This window comes from Rana temporaria, chromosome 3, assembly GCF_905171775.1.
Source record: "Rana temporaria chromosome 3, aRanTem1.1, whole genome shotgun sequence".
NCBI lineage: Eukaryota > Metazoa > Chordata > Amphibia > Anura > Ranidae > Rana > Rana temporaria.
In genome coordinates, this window is record NC_053491.1 from 212,336,232 (window position 1) to 212,350,773 (window position 14,542).

The 14,542-nt window shown below is 41.4% G+C and overlaps 1 protein-coding gene across 1 annotated transcript in view; it reads right to left on the reverse strand.

The window, feature by feature from the left end:
* Positions 1 to 1,705: 1,705 nt before the first annotated feature.
* Positions 1,706 to 14,542, reverse strand: part of PPM1H (protein phosphatase, Mg2+/Mn2+ dependent 1H) — a 211,722-nt gene continuing 198,885 nt past the window's right edge. Inside the window, exons 9-10 of the mRNA XM_040344216.1 lie at positions 4,988 to 5,139; positions 1,706 to 2,614 (exon numbers count right to left, since the gene is read on the reverse strand). Of these exons, the coding sequence (XP_040200150.1) occupies positions 2,467 to 2,614; positions 4,988 to 5,139 (300 nt within the window). The 3' untranslated portion in view covers positions 1,706 to 2,466. The remainder of the gene's footprint in view (positions 2,615 to 4,987; positions 5,140 to 14,542) is intronic.

Below are 14,542 nucleotides of genomic sequence, written 5' to 3' on the forward strand. Positions count from 1 at the left end.
TCCCATACTTCAATTTTAAGGAAGGGTTAGTTTTAAGGGGCCTCTTGGTGGAGTATCCCTCTTCTCACTAAAAGCCAACAGCTCTAAAAACAAATTTGCATAGCTAAAAAGCACCATCCAGTGACACAGCCCTTTTGGCCGGAGTAACATCTGAACCTTAAAATTATGGACTTCCAAACACATAACAGATGATGAAGTACTCATGGTTAAACAGATACAAGAAAAGTAAAGGGTGTGGCACATTTTAAGGAATGGCAAGCATGCTCTGTTTTTGCAGATAAGCATTCCAGAAATGGCTTTATGATAGCTAGGCAGAAGATGTATTTCAATAAAGTGTCAGAATACTAAGCATCTTGGCTGGTATGCAGGGATATTCAAAAAAGCTTGGGTGTCATTAATTTTTCACAGGTAAAAGGTTTGTGCAGTCAGGTGTATTTCGTCAATTGCTTTTTACATTCCATTTTTTAGTTTAGCACTAGTAGAAGTGTGTTGTACCATGTTAGTCATCAAAGCAGAAAGTTCTGAGTGATAGCTTTCACCGACAATCGTACGATATTGTAATATGCTTTTAAAAACACATTAGGTTTAACACTTTAAGAGAGTGGATGCAGGAAGAAGGACTTGCAAAAAAGACTCATTTAACCCTATGAACTATTGAAGACCCTATTATTATGGCTGACAAGCAGATATCTTCCTTCTTTGTAAGCATCTTCACCTGTCATTCACTTGCTGCATGCACAGAAAATGAATGGTCTCTTTAAGATTTTTCCTTTAGTCAAAGCCACTTCAATTTATGAAGTGGCCATGTAATGGAAGACAGGTAGAATGAAGAATACCCACATGCCATAAGGCCGCCTACAAGCGATCGGTCCATCCGATGAGAATGGTCTGATGGACCGTTTTCATCGGTCAAAACCGATCATGTGTGGGCCCCATCGGTTAGTTAACCTTCGGTCAAAAAAAATAGGAACTTGCTTTAAAATGGAACCGATGTACGCCTAACTGATAGGTCAAAACCGATTGTTAGTATGCAAAAGCATCGGTTAAAAACCCGCGCATGCTCAGAATCAAGTCGATGCATGCTTGGAAGCATTGAACTTCGTTTTTTCAGCGCGTTGTTGTGTTTTACGTCACTGCGTTGTGACACGATCAGTTAATTAACCGATCGTATGTAGGCGCGACGGACCATCAGTCAGCTTCATCGGTTAACCAATGACAACGGTCCTTCGGACCGTTGTCATCGGATGGACTGATCGTGTGTACGAGGCCCTAAGGCTTAACAAATATCAGTGCAAGAAACAATATTCTGCAGCAAATAACCACAACCTAGTGAAAGGTGGGTTTACCATTGTGCATTCTACTCTTAAAGTGTATTCAAAGCCAATATTTTTTTTTAACACTAGAGAATGGTTGTAAACCCTGTCAGGGTCTTATTGTTGTCGGCTTCCTATTTGGGAAAAATCAATCCTCTATTGATCTTGATGGTGAGAAGTTCCAAAATGTTGAGCTGTCACTAGATCATGAGTAGGGTGGGGCAGTCTTCCAAAGGCCACACTTCTAGTGACAACTGTCTAAAAGGAGATATCTTTTACTTTAGAGATTTTCTCTCCTTCCCTTATGCGTTTCATGAGACATAAGGTAAAGGAGAGGTCTCCTCAATAGAACACACAAAAAAAAAAAAAAAATGAGGCAGGGTTAACACTTTCTTTTTCTACCTTAGCTTTAGATATACTTTAAATTTCTTACTACCAAGGTTTTTTTTGCTCACCTGTACATTAAATTAACTGACTTAATGATCTTGCGCTGTAAAACTAACTCTACCTTTGTAAGTTACCAATTTAATGTAATACATACATTTATGCAATATATAAATATAGGTCGCAGACTTCATACAGCTGCAATTACAGTACTGGCGTCATATAAACAGATCCATGAATTTCTGTATAACATTTAAACATACATTGGCTGGAGGCACAGGCTAATTGTCCTAATCAACTCAGACTAACATATACATACATATGCTTCCATGTATTTATAAGAGTACCATAGTAGAAATAAGTTGGATTTCAACAAATAAAAAAACAAAAACACAACAGGGTTATTCAATATGACAAAGAGGACTGGGCAAAGTTCAGTAACCCACCAACCAATCAGAAATAATCAGCCACTTCTGTGACCTCTGCAAACTGAATTCTGGCTGTTAGCTTTGGGTTACTGCTTTTTGTGCAACATTACTTTTTGCAGTGTTTTACCAAATAGGCCCATTAGTTTAGGGTTTTAGTGTACAATATGAAAAATCATATATCATTAGCAGCATTTTAAGTATGCTCCCTCTGAGGTCCCAAACATACATTTTGGGAGACTGTGCAATGCCCTTTTATCAGTAGTGAAATTTTCATAAATGTTCCCATTTACAACAGGTTAACAGTACATAACTTCTAAAAGCTTCCTGCCTCCAGGCTGCCCTTAAGACTGTTTGTTGCCATGTATTAATGGTATGACGTACACTGAGATGTCATCTCCAGAGCCAAGCCTGTCATTGGATATTCTCCAACCTCTGTCTTTCAGTACACCTCTTGCTCGCATTACCAGGTCCTGAGCTGCCAATGTGTACCTGTTCAAACCAAACACCACTGTTACTGCATAGAACATGAAACCAATTCTACAGACAAATAGGATTTCATTTTGCATTGCCTTGGCTTGTATTGATTGCATTAGCACTTAGAAGACTAAGCAGCGGCAACATTTATGACTAAAGACCATTTGTATGCATTCCTATATTCTGCAGATGAATGTGAATGATGGGACAGTTTGTCAATAAACATTCAAAGAAAATGGCACAACATGAATGTTTATTTGCCATTACAAGTGAGGAGTCTGAACATGCTGCTACTACGTGCAATAAGGAATCAAGCTTCCATAAAGCTCTTATTGCACAAAAATAGAAAGCCTTTCTTAGTTCCCAATTTTGTATCTAATTAATGGATAGTGCTGAAATAGGAAAGCTAAGGGATTTAGGTAGCTTTAAGAGATTTATATGGTTTAGACATTTCTATTACAAGAAAAATTACATGAAAATCACAAAATTACTTCCAGTAACCATGTCTTCTTATTTTTTTTAAATATGGATCTCTCTCTTCTAATCCTGTGGTTACCACCTGTCATTATTAAAGGATTAAAACAGTGCACAGCACTTCTAGGATGAGATGTGTAAGTTACAGCGCTGGGCTGGTGGACCCAGACCAGGATTTACTTGTCTCTAGGTTCTTTGGTGTATGACTGGTGTGCTATAGAAGTAGTACTACCATTGACAACTAGCAAACCTTTAACCACTTCCCGACCGCCTCATGTAGATATACGTCGGCAGAATGGCACGGACAGGCACATCAACGTACCTGTACGTACCTGCCTAGACGTGGGTCGGGGGTCCGATCGGGACCCCCCCCGCTACATGCGGCGGTCGGATCCCCTCGGGGAGCGATCCGGGACGACGGCACGGCCATTTGTTTATAGCCGCTCCATCACGATCGATCCCCGGAGCTGAAGAACGGGGAGAGCCATATGTAAACACGGCTTCCCCGTGCTTCACTATGGCGCTGCATCAAACGAGTGATCCCTTTTATAGGGAGACTCGATCGATGACATCATTCCTACAGCCACACCCCCCTACAGTTGTAAATACACACTAGGTGAACACTAAATCCTACAGCGCCCCCTGTGGTTAACTCCCAAACTGCAACTGTCATTTTCACAATAAAGAATGCAATTTAAATGCATTTTTTGCTGTGAAAATGACAATGGTCCCAAAAATGTGTCAAAATTGTCCGAAGTGTCCGCCATAATGTCGCAGTCACGGAAAAAATCGCTGATCGCCGCCATTAGTAATAAAAAAAAAAATAATAAAAATGCAAAAAAACTATCCCCTATTTTGTAAACGCTATAAATTTTGCGCAAACCAACCGATAAACGCTTATTGCGATTTTTTTACCAAAAATAGGTAGAAGAATACGTATCGCCCTAAACTGAGGAAAAAAATAATTTGTATATATGTTTTTGGGGGATATATATTATAGCAAAAAGTAAAAAATATTGCATTTTTTTCAAAATTGTCGCTCTATTTTTGTTTATAGCGCAAAAAATAAAAACCGCAGAGGTGATCAAATACCACCAAAAGAAAGCTCTATTTGTGGGGAAAAAAGGACGCCAATTTTGTTTGGGAGCCACGTCGCACGACCGCGCAATTGTCTGTTAAAGCGACGCAGTGCTGAATTGTAAAAACCCCTTGGGTCATGTAGCAGCATATTGGTCCGGTCCTTAAGTGGTTAAAGTGACTCTTTACTGACAGATATCAATCAAATACAGAAGTTGCAAATCAATCACAATCATACCTACCTTCATTAGCTTCCTCCAATTCCAGTGCTAGAAAAATATTGTATCTCATAGCGAAAGGCACATGTGGCACTCTTCACCTTCTCATAATTTAGTGCTCAGTGGCAGCCAACATAGGAGGATGGACTTTAAGAGAATCTAGCAGCAGATTAGTGTTGGTGGAGAAACATGAAGGTGGGTGCAGGCACCTTATGGAGCCTGTTTTACAGCTTCTGTTTTGGATTGTTTGGTTGTTTTTCAGAGTCTCCATAGACCCCTGTACTTTTATACTGTATGTTCATTATGAAAGAGTTGGCGCATCGGAGACTGGAAGGATGCTAAGGATACAATGAGCACTTAAGAAGATTCTTGGGCAAACACACTGTATAGTTCCTGATCTCAATAGTACACATAAAGATGTGAGAACGGCTTCCCAGCTAGTGGTTGGGGGAACAGCATCAGCCAGCACTGATATTAAAGCAGCTTTTTTGGCCAACTAGTTACCACAACATCGGGGCTTTTACTTTATGAGGGCTATGTGTTTTGTAACCACAGTGCTCCATAAAAACATATGTTGTGTGTATTGTCAATGCCAAAATGTTAGATTAAAAAGACCAACCTGTGAGGGTCATCTGGGTCACAGCATGCTAGGAAATTTGTAACAGCTTTGGACACTTCTTCATTTAACAAGACGTCCCAGAGGCCATCTGTTGCCAAAACTAGCACATCATCTGCACTGTGCTCATATTGCTGAAGATCATAAACTCGCACCTGTATGAAAATAAGGATATAATTAATGGTGGAAGCGAAAATAAATTTATGTCCCAAAATGTATTTGTCCTTCCTTTAAGAAGACTTTAGAAAACTTCCTTATGTTGCAGAAAACCTAAGAACCTTGGGAAAAGAATTAATGCTTTGTGTTCCTGGTGAAAATAACCTCACAATACACAAATGCATTTTTTTTTATTTTACTTTAAACCGCAGTAAAAAAAAAAAAAAAAAAATTCCCCTGTGAGGCAAGGTCATAGCATACTAGCACATTATGAGAGCCTTGCCATAAAATGAAGCCCTCCAGCGGAATGATGTCACAGCTGAGAGGGCTTCCATCATCATCTGGTCTTCCTTCTGGGTTTGCAGCCACATGAGTGGCCAGGGGCGATGGAGCTGCTGTTTACAACACAGGCTTTGAATGTCTGGCACGGTATGTCGGACCTTCAGAGCGCATGACCGGCTGCATGCACTCTGAATATCTCCTAAACAGTGAATGTTTAGGAGATATTCACAGTACCTACAGGTAAGCCTTATTATATGCTTATCTGTAGGTATAAATGGTAAAACTGAGTTTATGAAAAATGTAACAAACCATAACATTTCGCAGCATGAAACCTTTTCCTCATGTCGTTCATCCAACTTCAGAAAAGTCTAATGTAACTAATAGATGTAGATTGGTGCAACTACTGTACTGCTGGTTTGCCCAAGATAGATAACGTTTTGGAAGATTAAACTGATGAAGAGGTTTTGGAGCAGTTTAGGGACTTGGTTGTGACATGTTCAATTAATTCTAAGCCCATCTCCAGCATTACACAAAGGAGATATGTGGTTATGAATAAAAAAAAAAAAACTGATGGACAATTTTTATTTCCATATTTTGTACATAAGCCATTCGGAAACAGAAGAGATACAGCTCTTAGCATAAATGCGTACACCCCAACAGATTAGTCAGAAAACCTTTACTTTCCATTCAGAATCAACATTTTCTATGGGATATTATACTACAAAATCCCCCCAACAATGCCACCCATTGATTGTGATCAAGATTTGCTAATTTGCACACACAAAAAAGTATTTTTCATAAGAAATTCATTCAAGACCATGTTGCAAAGATGAATACACCCCAATGAACGTCTTAGGAGCACAACTACATTTTAGACAACAAAATCCTAATTAACAAGATTTTAACTACAGGTGAGTCTAATCATTCATTAAACTGGTGTCCGGCAGACAGTTTATTATAAAATAGTGTAACTTAAAGAAAACACCTTCCCCATTTCATGCTGTCACACATAGCCTGAAAAAGAAAATTATTTCTTTACACAAGAAAGGTGAAGGCTACAAGAAGATCAGAAAAGCTTTAATTATCAGTCAGAGTACTGTAAAAAAAGCGATACAAACATTTAACATATATGGAACTGCAACCATCTCACAGAAGCACATGCCATTTACAGAAGTTAACACCTCGACAGGAGTGTCTTCTGAGGAGAATGGTTGAAGAAAATCACCATGCAAGTTCACTGCAAATAGCTAAAGAAGTAGCCTCTCCTAAAGCACATGCACAAAAAATCCTGCCTATAATTTGCGAGGGCCCATGCCGAAAAAGAAGATGACTACTGTGACTCTGTACTCTGGAGAGACCAAGATAAATGTTTTTGAAACGGATGGCTTCAAAACTGTATGGCATCCCAAAGGTGAGCAGTACAAAAAATTACATTGTCATTCGGTGTGGCTGCATGAGTGCTGCTGGTGTTGGGGAGCTGCATTTCATTGATCGTATCATGAATTCACAGATGTACTGCTCTATATTAAAAGAGAAGATGCTACCATCACTCTGTGCCCTTGGTCGCGCAATTAAACATGAAAATTATCCAAAACACACATTTAGGCCACTGCTGCATTTCTGGAAAAGAACAGGATGAAAGTGATTTAGTGGCCAAGTACTGTATGATTCCTGATCTGAACCCAAACACCTGTGCAGAATTCTTAAGAAACAAGTTGAGCACCACTCACCATCCAGGCTCTAAAAGAAGTTTTTCTTGAAGAATGGAAAAAGATAGATGTTGCAATATGTTGCCAACTTGTTCATTCCATGCCTAGAAGACTCGGTGCTGTCCTTACAAATCATGGAGGACATACAAAATACTAGATGTAGTAGATTTTGCTGTGGGGTGCATTCATGTTTGCATCAACTAATTTGAGTAAAACTAAAGATTTTGTAATCCAAGTTATATTATTAACCTTACTTTCACGTAAGGAGCTAAAAAAGTATTCTATGAAACTCAGTTTTGTCAACATTTTGGAAATTGTTCTCGTGTTCATTGAGTATCGATTAAAATCGTACTTTTCAAAAGGGGTGCACTCATTTATGCTGAGCACTGTAAAAGCTAATCATGTGATATAGCATTTCCTAAAATCTACTTATTTTTTTAATTAGGTACTTTTTCTTTAATTAAGTACTTTGAAGTATTTTTTTGTGCATTTTGCAGTATTAAATATATTTTCCTACCCCTGGCCGTGTTGTAAGCCAGATGTTGGCTGTGCTATTGTACGTTTGTATTGTCTGTGTTTTTCTAAATAAAATAAAAAAGATTTCCAATATATATATATATATATATATATATATATATATATATATATATATATATATATATATATATATATAATATATGTTTATATGTTTTCCCTTCATTTAATATTACAGCACATTGCATATACTTCTTGTTTACTTTAAAACAGAACAAGAAGCAGGCAAAAAGCCTGTATCAAACATGTTACGCTTTCATATATTGGTTTAACGTTTTGACTGGTGGTCTTTACACAATCCAGAGACAATCTCTGGCCTATACTGCAGAACATTCCAAGTTTCTAAATGAATCTTTTGTTGAACATCTACTTCCTTTTCTCTGGGTCGGCATTCCAACTGTCACTGCTCACTTCTTGAATTCCCTTCTAAACCTTACAAGTATCAGACCCTGCTTGCAAAGCACTTTAATTAACTTAAGGAACGGTGGTAATTTAAAAAAAAAGCATGACGGCTTTAGTGAAGGCAGCCAAGAGAAAATTATATTCAGTATTAGAATTTGGAAATAGTACGCCCGGTCAGACATGCTGGTTAATCCTTTCAATTCAGCAATACATCTGTGGTCCACAAACTCGTCTAAACATGCACTTTATTTGGCATGGCCGCACGGCTGGGATGTTTTAATACGCCTCTCTGCATTCTTCCCTCTCTGTAAAAGGAAAATGTTTATAAAATAACCGCCGATTTTTCTAGCAACAGCATTTTCACTTCTCGAAGCCTTGCCTGAAAAGCAGATTTCTTGGAATTCTGGTATTTGCTTTTGAATTAATGACATAACTTCACGGATAAGGAAAAGCACCAGGGCTTTTTTCAACTACAGCAACACTTGCACAGCACTATAATGAGAAAGGCTCATAGTAATAACCAGATGGGTTTATATTTAAAGCAGAATCCCAGTAAGTAGCGAGGTAATGTGTATACCCCCAAACATTTTGTACAGCTTTCTACCCTTATTTTAAAAAAGTTCTGTTTTTAACTTTAAAACTGGAGAGACAAAAAAGTCACAGAATTATGCCAGCCATAGATGGTCCAAATCTCAGCTAGTTCAGCAGGAACTGGGTGAGATTAGATCAGTGTATGGGTAGGCTCAATGTTCCATGTTGATTGGTTGATCGATCAATCAACTTGGGTACAACCAACCTGAACGGATTTTGCTGGTAAAGCTGCTAGCAATAATCACTGTGTTCTCCCTCCTATCTCTGCACGCATCCAGACCCCTCCAACTATGCAGCTCTTCTTGGCTCTCCTATGACTTATCCCTCCCCTCCCTTGCTTGCAAACTCACAAGAGTGAGAGAGAGAGCTGTGCCTAAGCTAATTACCAGACAAGAAAGAAAAAGTGGGCTGTATAAAATATTTACTGGCAGAAACAAAATGTTGTACTATCCAAAGTTAAAACAACAAGGGCAGTACATTTAATAGATGGAAAGATGAAAAAAACCTGAGAGTCTGTGTGTGTATGTGTGTGTGTGTGTGTGTGTGTGTGTGTATCTCTCATGTTTTTCTAGTCCAATTTTGTGCAATGAGAATCACTGGAACTTTCCTCCTCTATCATGTGCAGCAGTCTAGAGAGTATCTTCATCGGAGGCAGTGCCGGCCCAAGACATTGTGCTGCCTGGTACCAAGAATGAAATGCTGCCCCCCGCAAAAAAAAAATTACGCCCACCAAAATGCCCCCACATCCAATATTTTATATCATGATAACTAAAGTGGACCTATCATGGCTCTATACGTGTATATAGGAGTATAAAAAGGACCTGTTATGGCTCTATTAATGCAATTAACCCCACAGTGGAGCGGAGAACGGAACGGGAGGAGCGGTCGGGCGGCAATTAGCCCCACAGTGGAGTGGAGAGTGGAGCTGGCGGAATGGGATGGTGTGCAGGCAGGAAATTTGCTGCCCCCCTGAAAGTGCTGCCTGGTACAATGGTACCATCGGGTCCCATGGTAGGGCCGGCCCTGATCGGAGGCAAGGTATAATTCAAGAATATAGCCCAATGTATCACCCGAGCATTCATGCAAAGGATATAAGATCCCCAATTTAGAATACACATTTTTTTTAGCATGTCGTGAAACTTGGAAGCCAGGATGTCCACATCTGGTTGTCCCTACATTTGACAGAGATTTTGAAAGATCTCTTGGTGCAGAGGCCACCCTCTTGGGTCTAGGCATTGGCAACTTAGAAAGTCCATCAGCTGATTATCCAGTTGTACCCTGACTGGGTGACCTTGCAGAGGTCCAACATTATAGAAACAATTTGACTCACAGTTTCAGGCTGTAGCTGGAAAGGTTTAATTTGTGGGAACCAGGTCTCCAGGAGAGTCAGGTAGTTGTAAGCTTTGCCCCAACCTTGAAGACTGGCAACTGGTGTAATGACCCTCCAGGGCATATAAAGGAGAGACATTCCCAATTCTAGAGCAGGAGTGGAGGTCCACCATGTCAAGGAGAACTTTGGCTGGAAAGAAGCATTGGACAATACATGGATTGTATTTGCTTGTTCCACATTGTATGTTGGATTAATGAGGTCTGCAATGAGACTAGATGAAGGAAACTGTTTCAAAAGAGGTTACAATCAAGCTCAGAACCCTCATGCAGAAACAAAATGAGGGTCTCCCTGTGGGTCCTTAGAGAAGCAACTTTCTTTAGGGGAGGAAAAAATGCTGTCTTGGGCAATGTTTACGATTAGACTCCGGTACTCCAGACAGTGCGAGAGCTGGAGAGCAAACTTTGGAAAGCTGATTCAGCGAAAGGTTGAAAGGAACCAACTTGTCCTCTGGATGTTCATAGGCCAAGGCTGTGGCTGCAGAGTCCTTCAGTAGGAGGTGGTTCAGGTACCCTTTCTTGGATTGAAAGCCTCAGCTTTTACCTCATAAAATGCAGGGGAGGCACAATCCTCTGCAGCCTCTGTTACAAAATCAGGTTTAACATTTTCCCCCATAGTATTTTCAAGGAAAGGATGTTCAGCTTCTGAATACTAAACCGGATCAGAAGAAATAGAGAACATGTAGCATTTCTGGTCTCTGGAAACTAAAGGTTCAAGAAGTGCTGAGAATTATCTAAAGATAGTATAGATAGCGGCAAATATACTTTTGTTACACAGGCTGCATGTTGCATGCAGATAATGGCAGTGGTGTTAAAACAGGACATTGCTTCAAGACAAGGGAGAAGCCATTACCCTGAGCGGTGGTTAGTTTCTCAAAGGCAGTCTATGGAATGCATGCTACTCGACCCTTTTGTCCCAGCTTCCTTGCTTCTGTTATCCCCAGTGGGGTATTTATTGTCTGGAATGTGGAATGCATGGGGTTGTGCATGTCCTTGTGGAAGATGGTAGCAGGAGTGCGGCAACATTCTGTGTGCAAAGGAATCATTTAGAAGCTGGGACACACTTATCTCACTCTTTTTTGCCCGTCATGGCCCCATCAAGGTCTGAGAACCACAGAAATGGGCCAAAGCCCTGGATCTGTTTAACACCCTAACTACACATGCTGTACTACAAACCAAGGTGAGTGCTTAACACAGGATCAGGTGCCTGAAGCAAACATGATAGGCTGGCGCCATAAAGTGGGGTTTGGGTATGGTCCCTAAAGGTGCACAATGAGGGTAACCGATTTGGAAATGGCTAGATAGCCCAGGGCTATAAGCAGTCAGATCTTAAAGCGGAGCTTCACCCTCCACTCCTGTGAATTGGAACCCTCCCCCCTCCGATGTCACATTTGACACATTTCAGGGGGAGGGGGTGCAGATACCTGTCTAAAGACAGGTATTTGCACCCACTTCTGGCCACACAGTCTGCGGGCAGGACGTCACCTCCCGTCCCCCCTGTTGTGTTCTGGGAAACACTCGGCTCCCAGAACACAGCGGGAGCCAGTCGGCAGCGAGCATCGCGACTCGCGCCGTAGGGAACCGGGCAGTGAAGCCGGAGCGCTTCACTTCCTGGTTCCCTCACAGAGGTTGGCGGGGGGGCAGCAGAGTGACGAGCGATCGCTCATCCTCTGCTGCGGACAGCGCTGGACTCCAGGACAGGTAAGTGTGCCGATATTAAAAGTCAGCAGCTGCAGTATTTGATCTCACAAAGTATTTACGCAACAATTTTTCAAATGTGTTTTTTTGGAGGAAAAAAGTTTAATGAATCAAACAGCAAAACAGTGAAGTTAGCCCAATTTTTTTTGTATAATATGAAAGATGATGTTACGCCGAGTAAATAGATACCCAACATGTCACACTTAAAAAATTGCGCACACTCATGGAATGATGCCAAACTTCGGTACTTAAAAATCTCCATAGGCGACGCTTTAATTTTTTTTTTACAGGTCATTAGAGTTAGAGGAGGTCCAGTGTTAGAATTGTTGCTCGTACTCGCCGATACCTCACGTGTGGTTTGAACGACGTTTACTTACGTGTGCGTTTGCTTCAGAGCCAGGGGCGTTTTACTATTTTTTTTATTGTCTATTTTACTTTTCTCTTTTACGTTTTTTTTTATCACTTTTATTCCTATTACAAGGAATGTAAGCATACCTTGTACTAGGAATGGTGTGCGACAGGTCCTCTTTATGGAGAGAGGCGGGGTCAATAAGACCCCACGTCTCTGCACGAGACTGGAGAGCGAGAGATCAAAAAATAATAATTCACAATCTCATGCTTACCAGCCGTGATCGCTGCTTTGTCTACAATCGTGGCCCGGACGTGACATCATAACGTCGCGCCTGGGCCTCTGACGGTCATCGAGCTGACCGGAAATCTCTATGGTTGTCATATGGCAGTGCCCGTTTTTTCTCCGGGTCCCCGATGGCACGGGAGAGCCCGGAGAAGCACCGGATGGCAGCAGGAGGGGGAATGTCCCCTGTAAGAACGATCAAAACAAAACTTGCACTATGATCGTTCTAAGGTGCACAGAATCGCCATTTGCCTCTTTCCTTACATACAGTACAGCATGTGCTATAAAGAATATGTGCACATCTACTAGTTTAAACAGAGAAGGTATATGTAGAAGGCTGTCCTTCATGGGGTACATTTTTGTGCTCCAAAAGGGTCAGCCTTTGCTCCAAATATAGTAATAGTGGCTGATTCCAGTTAGAAATGTAGCCAGGTGGAAGAAAGTTCATACAATTTGTTGGAGGCTTAAGGACGGAAAGTACAATAAAACCAAATTTCAGGTTATAAATGATATACTCCTCACCTCACTCCTTCAATCTCCTCTCGCATTACTAACTGACATCTCAACATGGATGTCACACCACTTACTCAAACTCAATCTTTCTAAAGGATGAAGGAAAAAAGCTGGGACAGCCGCACTCCAAAAAAACTCCTCCTTTAATTAAAAATCACAAAATACATGCCACAGCAAAAAACAGCACAACAAAAGAAAAGCTGACGTTTCGCACTATGCCTTAGTGCTTCTTCATAGCTATGAAGAAGCACTAAGGCATAGTGCGAAACGTCAGCTTTTCTTTTGTTGTGCTGTTTTTTGCTGTGGCATGTATTTTGTGATTTTTAATTAAAGGAGGAGTTTTTTTGGAGTGCGGCTGTCCCAGCTTTTTTCCTTCATCCTAACCTGCATTTTGATTGCACTGCCTGCACCCTTGGCTCGGACCACAGGAATCAGATTACCTGGTTCTCTTTGAGCGGTTACCCACTCTCTCATTTCAATCTTTCTAAAACTGAGCTCATAATTTTTCCTCCAGCCCATGTGCCTCCCCCTGACTTCTCCATCAAGATCAACAATATAACCATCAGTCCTTCCTCTCATGCCAAAGTACTAGGTGTAATACTAGACTCTAACCTAACCTTTCAGCCCCAAATCCAATCATTGTCCAAATCGTTCAGACTTTGCCTCGGAAACAAAACACGCTCTTTTTTAACCGTTAAGACCACAAATCAACTTATTCACTACCTTGTTAACTCTCGCCTTGACTATTGTAGCTCCCTCATTGGCCTACCTCTCCGCAAGCTATACCCTCTTCATCCATCATGAATGCCACTGCCAGACTCATCCACCTGACCAACCTTTCAGTGTCCCTCCACTGGCTTCCCATTGCCCAAAGAATGAAAATTAAAAAACACCAACAATAACATGAAAAGCCATTCACAATTATGCCCCGAGCTACAACACCAATCTTGTCTCCAAATATCACCCAAATTGTCCTCTACGCTCCTCCCAAGACCTTCTGTTCTCTAGCTGCCTTGTCTACTCCTCCCACGCTCATCTCCAGGACTTCTCTAGAGCCCCTCCCATCCTCTGGAACACACTACTCCAATCTGTCCGGCTATCTCCTACTCTGTCCACTTTTAGGCGATCCCTGAAAACGAATTTCTTCGGGGTGGCCTATCCTGCCTCCAGCTAACAACCAAGGCCCGGATTCACATACATCGGCGCATATTTATGCCGGCGTAGCGTATCTATTATACGCTACGCCGACGCAGCGCACAAAGGCAAGCACTGGATTCACAAAGCACTTGCTCCCACTCGCTCTTAAAGATACGCTGGGTTTCCTCGGCGTAACCCAGCGTAGGTGGAAGTGGGCGTGAGCCATGCTAATGAGGCGTGACCCCATGTAAAATGATGGGCCATAGAAGTACTTAAAATGAACGGCGCATGCGCCGTCCCGTGGCCGCATCCCAGTGCGCATGCTCAGAATCATGTTGAAACAACTGCCTAAGATACGTTGAATCACTGCCTACGACGTGAACGTAACCTACGCCTAGTCATATTCACGTACAACGTAAATGACAAAAGATACGATGGCTTGTGTTCCCTGGTCCATACCTTTGCATGAGTTGCACCTCCCATATGGGGAATAACTTTATGCCGGACGTACGACTT